This window comes from Sinocyclocheilus anshuiensis, unplaced genomic scaffold, assembly GCF_001515605.1.
Source record: "Sinocyclocheilus anshuiensis isolate Anshui unplaced genomic scaffold, SAMN03320099.WGS_v1.1 scaffold804, whole genome shotgun sequence".
Taxonomy (NCBI): Eukaryota; Metazoa; Chordata; class Actinopteri; order Cypriniformes; family Cyprinidae; genus Sinocyclocheilus; species Sinocyclocheilus anshuiensis.
In genome coordinates this window covers 91,892-104,909 of record NW_015557098.1, presented here as the reverse complement: position 1 = coordinate 104,909, position 13,018 = coordinate 91,892, and the positions used below count along the sequence as shown (strand labels likewise).

The following is a 13,018-nucleotide window of genomic DNA, read 5'->3' as shown; positions in this document are numbered from 1 at the left end:
AATGAGGGAAAAAAACTTCACTGGTATCGGTATCGGCCAATACTGAACCCTAGGTATCGGAATCGGTATCGGAGGCGAAAAAGGCGGATCGGAGCATCCCTACCCATCACCCTACCAACCACCAAGAATATCCTACTGACCCCACAGCAGTAACACCAAAATAACCACCTAGAATACCTAGCAATGCCCTAGTTATTATCTTTATTATACTTTTTGTTGTAATTATTTTTTATTTACTCATTTAAACATATTTTGAGAGTACACAACTCCATGAACAAATAGAAGCTGACATTCAGTAAGTAGAAAGAAAATGGTACTATTTGTATTTTTGTAAATTGTATTTTTTTTTTTACGATTAAACAAGTTGGCTATGTTCATGCAGTCAATAGTTATGTATGTTTGGATGAATCCAATCCAATTTCAGATTCTGAAATTTCTGTTCACATGAACCCTAAACTTTTAGTTCATGTATTCCAAACAAAACCTCAACATAAGCGCAGTTGCCATGTTCAGAACCAGATAAAGCCAAAGTGAATGTTACCGGAGCTACTGCTAGTATAACTGTACTTTTTATCGTGATGACATATCATAAAAAGACAGCTGACATATACATCAAAAGAGCTTTTTTTTTAGCAAATATTTAGTAAGCATTCAGTCTCCATTTACCAGTTTGTAACATAAGACTTACTTAAACATACGCATGCTCATAAGACATAAAACGTTTGAAAACATACATATCACAGCACTCTGCATGTACACAAGGTAGGTTTGATTTTGACTGAGAAAACTGTCAAATTCAAGCATTTCTGTGCTTAAATTCTTTCCTATTGATCACATTATTTTAAGTGTGCACCACCCATTCCAATCCTATTGAAATTTCATTCAGATCAATTGATTGAGGTGTTTGTTTACATAAAGAATTTTCAGTCCCATTACTAATGAATTATTTGGTTGCATCTAAACTTAGCTAATGTTTGAGATATATTCAGTTTTTATACCAGGTGTGACTCTCAAATAGTATAGTATATTTAAAGGGTGACAAGAATGGATAAAATAACGTCTGCATAGACAGGCATCAGAGACAATCCTCTTCTCCAACTCATATAATAATGCATGTTACCACAGAGAAAGAAAACCATATACCTGTAGCAAATATCAAAACTAATTTTGTCTTCATGGATTTGATTCTTATTCTCAACTGTTTGGCATTTCCAAACACTGGTTCCAATCCTTTCCAAACTCCCCAGCCTCACAATATTTTTCATTTTTCATAATCTGAGAGAGGTTTGTAGCACTCACATTAGTGATAGACAGGAATGAAATTATGTAAGATGTACTGCATATCAATGACGTGATGACAGCAGGTCTATTCATAAAGCACATTATCAACTGAACTTACTCTCAAAAATCTCTCAAAAAACTGTGACTTTATATTTCAAGTAGTGAGTCTGATTATGATTCAAGTCTCTTTCATAATCGAACACAACCATACCCTTGTGAAAAAGACACTTTATCATACTTTTAAAAAGAGTACTTATTATGGAAATAACTTTAAAAGAAACTTAACTTTAAAAGAAATAAACTGAAAGCAATGTTTTCAGAAACCTAACTGCATGTCATAAATTAAAATGTATTATAGTTCAAATTTATATTAAATGCAATTAAGTAAACTTGCGAGTGTTTTTGACCCACTAAAAATGTATTATAGTTCAAATTTATATTAAATGCAATTAAGTAAACTTGCTAAGACTTGCTATGTAAGACTTTCATAATTAATTCTATTGTGTTTTTTAGATTGCTTCTATGGTGTTTTTGATTATATATTTTGTAATTACACATATTTTGTAATGATGAAGTAGTAATTTAGTACATTTAAATTTATTTACTTTAAATTTAATATCAAATAACAGTTAGCAGTTAACTATATGTGATGCTAACAGTTAACACATTACAGAATTATAATCAAATACTTTACATAAGCTTTAGTATGTTAAGTCAACACTTCAAAATAATTGTACTTTAAAGCATTACAAAAGATTATTAAAACATAATGATTTAAAATGTACTTTAAAATTTTAATTTTAATTTGACGCTAACAGTTAACACATTACAGAATTATAATCAAATACTTTACATAAGCTTTAGTATGTTAAGTCAACACTTCAAAATAATTGTACTTTAAAGCATTACAAAAGATTATTAAAACATGATTTAAAATGTACTTTAAGATTTTAATTTGACATTATTACAAAGTGCATGAAAGTGTACTCTCTTCAAATGGCCTTTTACTTCATTAATACTATATTCTCTGCTTTTACGTTTTTAAAAATCAAGTGTAGCGTTAGTTCTGGCAGGTCACGTTAGTCAAGCTCGCATCAGCTGACTCTCAGCTGATCCCCATCTACCTATAGGAATACGACACCTATCTAAGTATTCATATATAAGGTCCCGCAGTAGTATCAGCAGTTTTCGCGTTGCTCAATAGCTAATTACCCTTCTCCATCCCCAACTCATCTGTCAGTCAGGATTCAGCCTTCTGATTCTCCTTTGAATCAGACTAATTCTAAAATGTGTACATAACATTATTGAACTTTAACGATATCTGCAATACATTTATGTTGGTTCTGTTCTGTTTACCCTGGGGGGGTTATCGCTGCTCTCCCTGCTCTCATCCATGCTAGGCTGCATGGATGCGCAGGGAGTTCTTGCCCAGAACGGAACCATACCGCCAATCCAAACTGTATGCTAATTGTCAATCATCTTTGACGATAGTGGTCCTGACAGAAATATATTTTTAAGTTTCAAACACTCCAATTGTGCATTCAGTACAATTAAGCACACTTCTTTTTCACAAGGGTATTTCTCCAAATGGGACTGGCAACTGTATTATGCTGCTGTGGGAACATAGTTGTACTACAATAAATGACAACATGAAACAAGTCCAAGCCGAAGACAATGAGATGAGCTTCTTCAAACCAATGACAGCCAGATAATGTGAGCAAGAGCTTTTACATTTGACAAATGTGACATTTAACACCAGCCTTTCATTCCTCCTTGACCTCCCGTCCCCACCCCACCGCATGTTACACTTACCACGGGCTTTCTGGCTGATGTCCCGGAGAAGCACTTCATAACGGATGGGTTCATCATCTTCATTAAACACCATGTCATCTGCTGTGATGTTGTCATCTCGCATCTGTGTGTACGGCCCCTCCACGGCAAAGTAGCACGGCCGGTCGTCGTTCTTATTATCGCTAAACATGAGCATGGCATGTTTGTGCCAACCGAAATGCCGGTGCATCCTGACCACAAACTCGCCCAGCTTCTTGTGCGTGGGGCCGATGTTGGTGATGGAAGAGTACAAATTGAAACCCAGTGCTCTCGCCCCACCTGTGATCATCGGAACCTCCCAATGTGTGGTGAAACGGGCCACAGGTGAGGAAGAGTAGTCACAACCCGGCCCGATGAAAGCCCAGGGGTTATATGAGAACTTCAGGTCCACGGCCACGAGAGGAGCCACTGAATCCGAACACACTCCTTCCTTGTTTTCGCTGCTGTTGAAGACCAGCTGTAGATGGTAGCCTGGCAGCAGGTTGGGGTCAGAGTTCACCTTGTCCAGGGCCCAGTGCAAGGCAGGGCCAACCCGGGGCCATGCCCAGGGGTACTCTGTGTTGTGTAGAGGCAGGATGACTGCCAGGGTGATGTTCTGTTGAGGCGGATGGGGATGGAGTGACTGAGGCTGCTTTTGAGCAAGCGGCTCCAGTTCAACCACTCCAAATGACACACCGCTCAGCAGAACTAGAAGAGTGAGCCTCAGCGGCCCCATCCGGAACACTTCCATTCTCAAAATGGATGGGAAGGACTAAGACTCTGAAAACATCAAAACAGAGACACACTTGAGACATACTTTTAGCAGAACTGAAAATGCCCACCATTCACAGTTATTGTCGACAGAAATGAAACAAGAAAATAAACTGTATACAGCTAAAAATGGCTACAACAATAAGCAGTGTTAGAGTTTCTTCAGTGCAAAAGATTCTTCAGATAATTAAAAAGTTATTCACACTAAGAAAAAGTTGTTCTCTTGAGAAATGAGAGTTGCATGATAGCATAACTGAGAAGACTACGCTGTGTAATAGTAAACGCATATGACGCGTTCTGGCGTTCAACAACATTTACCAGTGTAGTCGACGGGGACTCAAGAGCGCGCTCTCACTTCAACCTAATATATTAAAACACACCTTTGATATAAAACATAATTTTCAACAGTCAAAAACAATAAAATTAGTTTAAATAATATTTTACCACAGATTAGGTCGTCATTTGGTGTCATAATCCCTCTGTAATCCTTGCCTTCCTCTGTAAATTAAAATCCGTGTCTCTCGGAGAAAACGCGTCGATTTTTACAGCTCAAACCGACTCATCCAACTTACAGGAGTGAAGCTTTAGTATCTTGTCCCTCTCCACAGAAACCAGCATGATTTCTCAAGCTCACTTCTTTCTCCGAACGTGCTGAGGAAACGGGATTCGTAAAGAGGAAATCTTTCCCTTTCCTGGTGCGCATGTGAATTTCTTGGAAACTTTGTTAATGAGTATCGAGGCTTCTTTAGTTAAAAATTATTGAACGTGTCCTCTTCTCCTTGCTGTTTTCCCCACTGGAGAAGATGGGCAAATCTCAGCGGGTGTGGATTTGATTCAGTATGCGCGCGATGGCACAACAAAAGTGAAATCAACGTAAAAATTACGTTCACGTTTGCATCTACAAAACTCGAATCTTCATGAGGCAAAACGCAAAGATTTTATCAAATAACATGAAACGTGTGAGTTTATTGTGAGGCACAGTCTGTGTTTGAAGGCTTTTCTCCCCTAAGGCTCATCCACTGAGTGTTGGGTCAGTCAAAGCGACGTGAAGCTCAAGGTGGGAGGAGGAGTGAACTGAGAGAGGGAATGACACAGTGTGCGAGTCTAAGTGCAGGCGGGAGAGGAGGAGGAGGAGGAGGAGGAGGAGGAGAAAGAGAGGTGTAGAAAGAATGTTTACAGCACTGTTGCGCAGCCATGTGGCATCATTACCCCATTCTGTCATCAGAACCTCAGATAGATAGATAGATAGACAGATAGATAGATAGATAAAACGTTAGAACATTCATTCTTAATTTTTATTTTTATTTTTTTTTGTTTTGTTTTAACCCCAATATTTAATAAATGGCTACAACCATATACTTTTATGGTCATATATATATTGTGTGTGTGTGTGTGTGTGTGTTTTAAATGAATACTGACTGATTAGGACATTTGTGGCTCAGTAATTGTGAATTAATCATTTGTTTAGGAATTACATTGCTGCTTGACATATGTTTGTTGTAGCTACAAGATCACTGTGCCCTACACAGGATGAGCAGCCACTTTATCATTGTGTAACAATAACTTGACCTCTTGCATGGCAATACACAGGAAAAACAGTTCGCTGGATAGATGAGAAAGCAAGACTTGTCGTGTTGTCCCTGCCACTGTGCTAGTGTTTGGTGAGAGGCGAGGTGAGGTGGGGTCCCTTTTGACCTCCGGCATTTTAATCACATGCCTTTCTTCCTCCTCATTGTTCCAGATTTTTCGCCCACTTCCTCCCAATTAAAACATGCTATTTTTGTGTAGTCCGTTGCACTTTTATTGGCTTTTCCGTCCTTTCCTCTGCTCTGTTCTCTTCTTCATTTGGCCTTCTGCGGGAGCGTCTCATCTTGCACGTCCTCAGCAGTACTCACCCTGACAAACAACTTCCAGATCAATAAAGCACAGGGAGGACTTCAGCTGCTGGCTTCCCGTACACAGAGTGAAACCGGGAAAGACATGCTGCGCACCAGGCCAGCACCTCCCGGTTATGGCTGGTCATAAAAAAGAAGCATAGGGAGGGCTGGACAGCTGATCAATTGTGAGCTACTTTCACTTTCCCCGCCTCCAGGAGGGCCGATTTGTTACTTTTAAACTTCTGCCACCGTCCTTGTGACATAGCCGACCAAATGCCCTTCCATTCATTCTCTGATTGCCCATGCTTCTGATCCGGACCCCCCTCGCACCTTTGACCTCATCCGGTCAACCACACACACATACCAGTGGCTAGAGTTTCCAAAACAGGATATGTTGCACCCTTACTCATTCGGTCATTCGCTCTTTCTCTGACAATGCTCGATTACTACCATGCTACTCTTGCTATTTCTGCAATATATATGTGCAGTATAAAATTCCCTTATGCTTGTAATACCTGTGCCTATTACCAAAATGTATAGTACATCAGAGCACACTTACTTCACGAAAGAACCGGAAGTTGCATTTGTGGCTATAGATTAAATTGTTTATTATTTTTTTTAAAGGCATTTTTATTTTATTTTTTTCCCCCAGAGATGAACAGTTGATGTCACTTGGTACATAATAAAATGATAACATATGTATCATGTCTCATCTCATGGGTGAAAAACGTCAGAAATTCTGGTAAAATAATAAGCTATTTTATATATGATTTAATGTTTTACTAGACAGACAGACAGACAGACAGATAGATAGATAGATAGATCTCCACAAATTACGAAGGTGGCCGTTTTTGCTTTCAAAACAGTAATTTTCGTCTAAAAGGTGAGCAGTTTACATCTCTTTTTTCAAATGTTTATGCATAATGCATTAGCTTTCACATACTAAATGTAAAAATTAGTAGGCAGTGTGCAGTATATACTGCACAGTACGCATTAGTCCATTTAGAACACAGCCTCTCTCTTTTTAGCATTTCCAGGGTTGTTATTACAGGTAACCTCCTCTCATCTCTTCCCTCTCCTCCCCCTTTCCTACGTTCTTCTGTATTACTCACTCAAACTTAGAGGAGTTCAACCTCCAATAAATCCTCCACATTCAAAGTTCTCTTCTTTGTTACAAACAAACACAAGTGAGCTTTACCAGTGACGTATACAATCACTATATGGTAAAAACGGAACAGCCTACACACATTCCTTTGCGCGCAAAAATACGCACAAACTGTTCTTGCTTGTTTTGTTTTGGTCTGAATTCTTCCATGGCCTAATGAAACTGCTTCCTCCCTCTGTTTCCAGGATGTTTGATGTTTGGAGTGATCTCTCATCCTTTTTTGTGCTCTTTGGTCACTGGCTTCTAAACCTCACGACGCGGCGAGAAGAGGTCAGGAATCACGGTGCGGAAATGAACAAGGAGGACGTGCCTTTGTGTGAGAGTGTGTCAAGTGTCTTGATCTTAATAGCTGTGTAAACATTTCATTCACATCTAATCTCTCATCTGGATCAAAATGTGGTCTGCTGCATTACCTCAGCACGAATAAGTCAGGCCCATAATGACGCTTTGCATCTGCTCAGTAGTGACTTCCTGCGCGTGTACGTGGGAGGAAACTCTCGACTCCCTCTCCCTTTTCCTCAAAGCACCTTTAAGTCCATTTATTGAAAAAAAAAAAAGATTTTTCTGTGGAATAACATCCTTTCTGATCGTCAGGTTATTTTACACTACAGATCTGGTGTTAGGTTGGTTAACTGCCGCTTTCACACATGGTTATTTTGCTGCTTTGGTACAAAATCATTAGGCAGAAGTGGTGCAAGTGTACTTTGGGAAGAGATGTCAGCAGCTCTTGGTATAGTCTGAATCACAGTACACACACAAAAATAACCTGTGGCCTCTCTTACAGCACAAGTCCTACTCATACTCAAGATTACCATGGCAACCAGTATCGGCTAGTTGCCTTGTTACAAACCAGAAGTGATCTGAATTGTAGATAAACTCTAAACATGCCTTACTGTCACACTAGATTATCACATTTTCTGAAGGCACTTGCATATTGCTGATACGATGCTAAGGTATTGTGGATGGTTGCCAGGGTGTTGCTATGCAGTTGCTACGGTGGTTAACCCCCAAATCTCTATGATATTCTGGTCTTCTAGACATGACTCAGATCCCTCCTTCAATGTAAGTCTTGAAGAACATTGCATTTTCAAGAATTTTGTGTAAGGGCATGGAAATTTTGCATCAGATTCAAGCTTTTCATGTGAACTTGACACCTTGACCAACAGAAGGCTGCTTGGTTTAAAAGTGATTTCTGTGTGAGTAGTACTTTGTGCATCACTACACTATTGACAGTGGACAATGGACCTTTTTGTCATAAAAAACATGCTAATGTGACTGTGCCTTAATGCAGTGGTTCCCAATCCAGGTCCTGGAGTATCCCCAACTCTACACACTTTGCATGTCTCCCTGATAAAACACATTGATTCAACTCATCAGCTCATTTGTAGGGACTTCAAGACCTGAAATGGTTGTGCCAGTTGAGAGAGACATCTAAAGTAAGTACTGTTGGAGGTACTCCAGGACCAGGTTTGGAAACCACTGGCTTAAGGGATTTTATCGTCCACCAGGCAAAAACGTAAGTCTGATTGCTTAAAAACTCTTCTTAATATGCAACACAATATGAAGTATCATCCATGTCAATAGCACTAACTTTTATGGGTTTCATTAAATAATTTTGTATTATCTTGTAAAGAGTAAATATGGCAGTTTTAAATATGGCAAAATGTTGATTATAGTATAATGTTCCTGCAATAAAAAGATTAAGTGCAGTCTGAATGATCAATGTGAGATTTTAAATTCAGACCAGACTACTACTGTCTTCACTTTAGGTTTCATTTTCAGAATTTCTTGTTATTTAGCTTCAGGAAACCATGATTCAATGAATTGTGGCTTTGTCTTCAGAATATCCACTTAATCTGATACGAGTTAACTACATGATCATGTGACAGATAACCTTGGTCTAACCTCATTTGGAGAAAGAACATGTACAAAGCCAGTTCAAGTTAAATAAGTATGGATTTCTGTGAAACAAAAACTACCACTGAATATGAAATTTGTTAAGGACATGGTCACCAATTGCTAGGCTCAATTTTTAAAAGGTGTAAACCAACTGATAGTTGACAGCTCCATTTTGCTGTACATAACCTCAATGACCCAAAAGCCTTCTCTATTAGTGAAAATACCGGAAGGCAAGTAAGCTATAGCTTCCTCATCAGGGAGAATGTCTGACTACTATTTTACCATCATTTTATCAGCCCTGAGGAGCTGCTGGATATGGGTGGTCATCATCCATGCAACTGTTAGCTGATGTCAAAAATTATCCTGGAAATCTCTATTCTGCACACCTGCATGAGGCACACTGCAAGAATAGTATCATAGCTCATAACCACAAAATCTAGCACAATTTATCTCTGGTTTTACCCAGATGTGTGCAATTAATCTGTATTTGCTGGGTCTATAGGTACATCATAAGAGGATTTATAAGAGACAAATAATGTAGAAAAGGGACTAACATTTCACAATGAATCAATTGAGAATACATCATCCACGTGCAGCTCGATTTCTGTGGATATGCAGACTTGTCCATACACTGTTGTCCATTCATGAATGATTAAAGTGCTCAAATCAATAAAGTATAGTTTGAAACGCTTGTACACTCAACTGTGTGCTAGATGGAGCAGAACATGTAAAATAAACTACACCAAGGCCTTTGCAGTTCAGGCCTTTATTAATTACAGGCAGTTAATCTCTGCTACAGTGAGATATATATACATTTTAGCTAAAGTTGCTAGCTAATGAGGCTTTGAGACCTACAAAGCCCCTAAAGCAGGGGTGCCAATACCTGCTCCTGGAAGGTTTAGCTTCTTCTTTCCCCAACACTTTCCCGCAGAGTTTACACATCTGCTTGGAAGTTTCTAGTGATCTTGAAGACTTATTAGCTTGTTGAGGTGTTTCATTTAGGTTAGAGCTGAACTTTGCAGGACATTGGCCCTCCAGGAGCAGAAGTGGACACTATGTCCCTTAGACAACGGGTGTCCAATCCTGCTCCTTGAGGGCCACTGTCCAGCAGAGTTCAGCTTCTAACCCAAATTAAACCCACCTAAACCAGCTATTCAGGATAACTAGGAACCTCCAAGCAGGTGTGTTGAAGCTAAACTCTGCAGGAAAGTGGCCCTCCAAGAGCAGGATTGTACACCCTTGCTTTCGGGGGCTCCGTATAAACCAACCAATCTGAAACCCAAGCAGTTTGCCACCAATAATAATTTTGAAAATAAGCTGAAGGAGAACGGAAAAAGTAATGGCTAGCAAGCCACATGCAATCAGGGAGGATGTAATTTTACCTGCTGACAAAGCTATGGTCAGTGTTATGCTGGCAAAGAAAGCAGTTAACCAACTCTATTTGATTCCTCAGTCTAATAATACAGTTTAGCACAGAATAGATGACAGAAAATGGGTTACGTCTGACTGTGATGGCAAAATCAAGGATAAGTTTTCTTTTGCAAACCTTTAACAACTAATACAACAGTTTGTGGTTTCCAGCAAAGATGAGGCTCTGATACACACGTCGCCAAGGATTGGTCGCAAAGGAAATGTCTGTGTTGGATTGAGTTGTCGGAAAGATGAACTATATCAAGTGTCACCTTTACAAACACTCCGGTTTTCATCTTTATACAAGGATATAGCGTGAACAACGCCAGCTTCCATTACACACAGAAGTGCAATAATTCTCTTATGGAAAAGTTCTCACTCATCTGTTTCATTTGCATTATGAGGTGAGAACAATTTTCATGGATTCATAGTTCAACCTTGTAGACCAACTGTATGATTTCAGCAGGCTCAGCAAATCGCTCTATACTTGGCTGACATTTTCAGGTACTTAAATGGTCTGGCCACCAAGACAAAAGGCAAAGGCCAACAATGACTCCTTTAAAACTGTCTGAAGTTTGGCCAAAAAAAATAGAAGTAGCTTCTTTCTGCTGTAGGCCAACTTTGAAAATTTGAAAATTCAGCTGCAGAACTTCTTCACTGGTCTGTATCTCTGCACAGCGGGATAAAGAATCAATTTGCTTGCTGCAGTGACAATGTCATTTTGGGTATCATTTCCAGATAACCAAGGCTTTACGAAATTCTTCGATATGATGGTAAAAGCAGCCTCTGTGAAATGTTTAGGTGGTTGCTAGAGTGACGTCTTCATCTGGCAAAAAAAAAAGATTTCTGTTCATTTAATAGTAACTGTCAGTTCCACTCTGCCTGTCCTTGCTATTTGCCAACCCTACCTTCAGACATCATTATTCCCACAAGAGTCACCATGACAGAAAAAGGCCCAGCTGCTCATTTGTGGAACTTGGAACTGAACTCCTTTTTTATGTGAAGACTCATTCACTCCACTCAGTCTAGAACTACTGAGACAAATATTATAAAATTAAAACTGAATTAAAAATACAATTAAAAAACAAAAACAAAACTGTGATATTTAGTGTCTTTCACTATGTAAATACAATGCTAAAAAAAAAATAAGGGAACACTTAAATCACACATTGGATCTTGATGAAGGGAAATCTTGACTTACTGTATATGCACTCCTAACAACGTCTAGGCATGCTCCTGATAAGATAGTGGATGGTCTCCTGGGGATCTCCTTCCAGACCTGGATCAGGGCATCAGTAATCTCCTGGACAGTCTGTGGTGCTGCTTGCCAGCTACTCTGATACAAAACAACTTGTCCTCATTTGTAAGTCACTTTGGATAAAAGTGTCTGCTAAATGTAACTGGATTCAGGTCTGAGGAGCATGAGTGGAGCATCAATGCCTCTGTCATCCAGAAACTGCCTAAACACTCCGGCCCACATGAGCAGGCCCGGATTATGAAAAATTATTTATTAATAAATAACGGACGAAAACAAATGATATTTTTGAATACTTAAAATGCATTTAAAATTATTAATATTCCATTATATTGCAGGCTCTTAATTATTGAATTAATATTTTTCTGTAATTAAAGTTTATTTGAACTATTAAATTCTCCTTTGTATGCCTAATAAATACATTAACACCAGATATATGAAGTCAAAGCAAACAGGTTTCCAGAAGCAGCAACAACTTTTGAGCATATACAGCTCCCTTAAGGAGTTTATTTTAAATAGTTTTATTATTAGAAGGTCTTTCTGGTCCTATAGAAGAGGAGAATCATCAGGGCTGGACTGGTGCTAAAATTCATCTGGCCCACACAGTCCCCCATAAATGTCTTGCTGGGGTTAGGGCAATTGGAATAAATAAATTATTTATTAATAAATAACGGACGAAAACAAATGATATTTTTGAATACTTAAAATGCATTTAAAATTATTAATATTCCATTATATTGCAGGCTCTTAATTATTGAATTAATATTTTTCTGTAATTAAAGTTTATTTGAACTATTAAATTCTCCTTTGTATGCCTTAATGAAAAGCTAATTCTTGAATCCAGAGTTAACCGTATAGTATTAGTAAACCTTTATAAAAGTGACCCAATATTTAATAGGCTATAATTAGCTTATAATAATTTTCGTGACAATAATAATAATTATCATTAATGCCATATTTCTACAGTGTCAGTAACTGCATGTTAAATAGCCTAGGTGTGGTGCTGTGGATTAAATTGCTTATTTACAGTTTTGTACAGTTTACATGGTCGGTGCTATTCAATCTGGTTTCCTCTAGCTTCATTACAGAGACTTTACTGTTCAAATATAAGTGTCGTGTGTGGAATTCAAATGGGCAAGCGCTGCTTATTATCACTTCAATAGTGTGGTGAAAGGGTCGAGCTACAGTCGTTGTTAGTGCTGTGCGGGCGCGAGACACCGGTCCGGTGCGGTCCAGCTGTTCTCTTGCGCTGCGCGGTTTAATCAGGTAACTTAGCGCCATTTCATCACTTGGCTTTTAGTGTTTGTTTCCCATGCGCTACAGTAAAGTAGAGGCGATTAAAAGATACCCGTAACTCTAGTGTAAACGAGTACAAAGACATTTTTTATCGCTCATATCTTTTGGACTGAAATAGCGCAGACACTAATATGTGGGGGCGTGGTGGGATTTCGACAATCGGCACACCGGGAAAAGCTCGGGTGCTCCCGATGGCCAATCCGTTCTAGGTCTACTTTTCCTTTCCTCCACAGCACAGCCAATCACATCGGTCCC

General features: G+C 38.9%; 1 protein-coding gene across 1 annotated transcript in view; it reads right to left on the bottom strand.

Moving 5' to 3' along the window:
* Positions 1 to 4,912, bottom strand: part of LOC107677481 (atrial natriuretic peptide receptor 1-like) — a 108,504-nt gene extending 103,592 nt beyond the window's left edge. The window contains exons 1-2 of the mRNA XM_016472402.1: positions 4,306 to 4,912; positions 3,094 to 3,870 (exon numbers count right to left, since the gene is read on the bottom strand). Coding sequence (XP_016327888.1) covers positions 3,094 to 3,841 — 748 coding nt within the window. The 5' untranslated portion in view covers positions 3,842 to 3,870; positions 4,306 to 4,912. The remainder of the gene's footprint in view (positions 1 to 3,093; positions 3,871 to 4,305) is intronic.
* Positions 4,913 to 13,018: the final 8,106 nt, after the last annotated feature.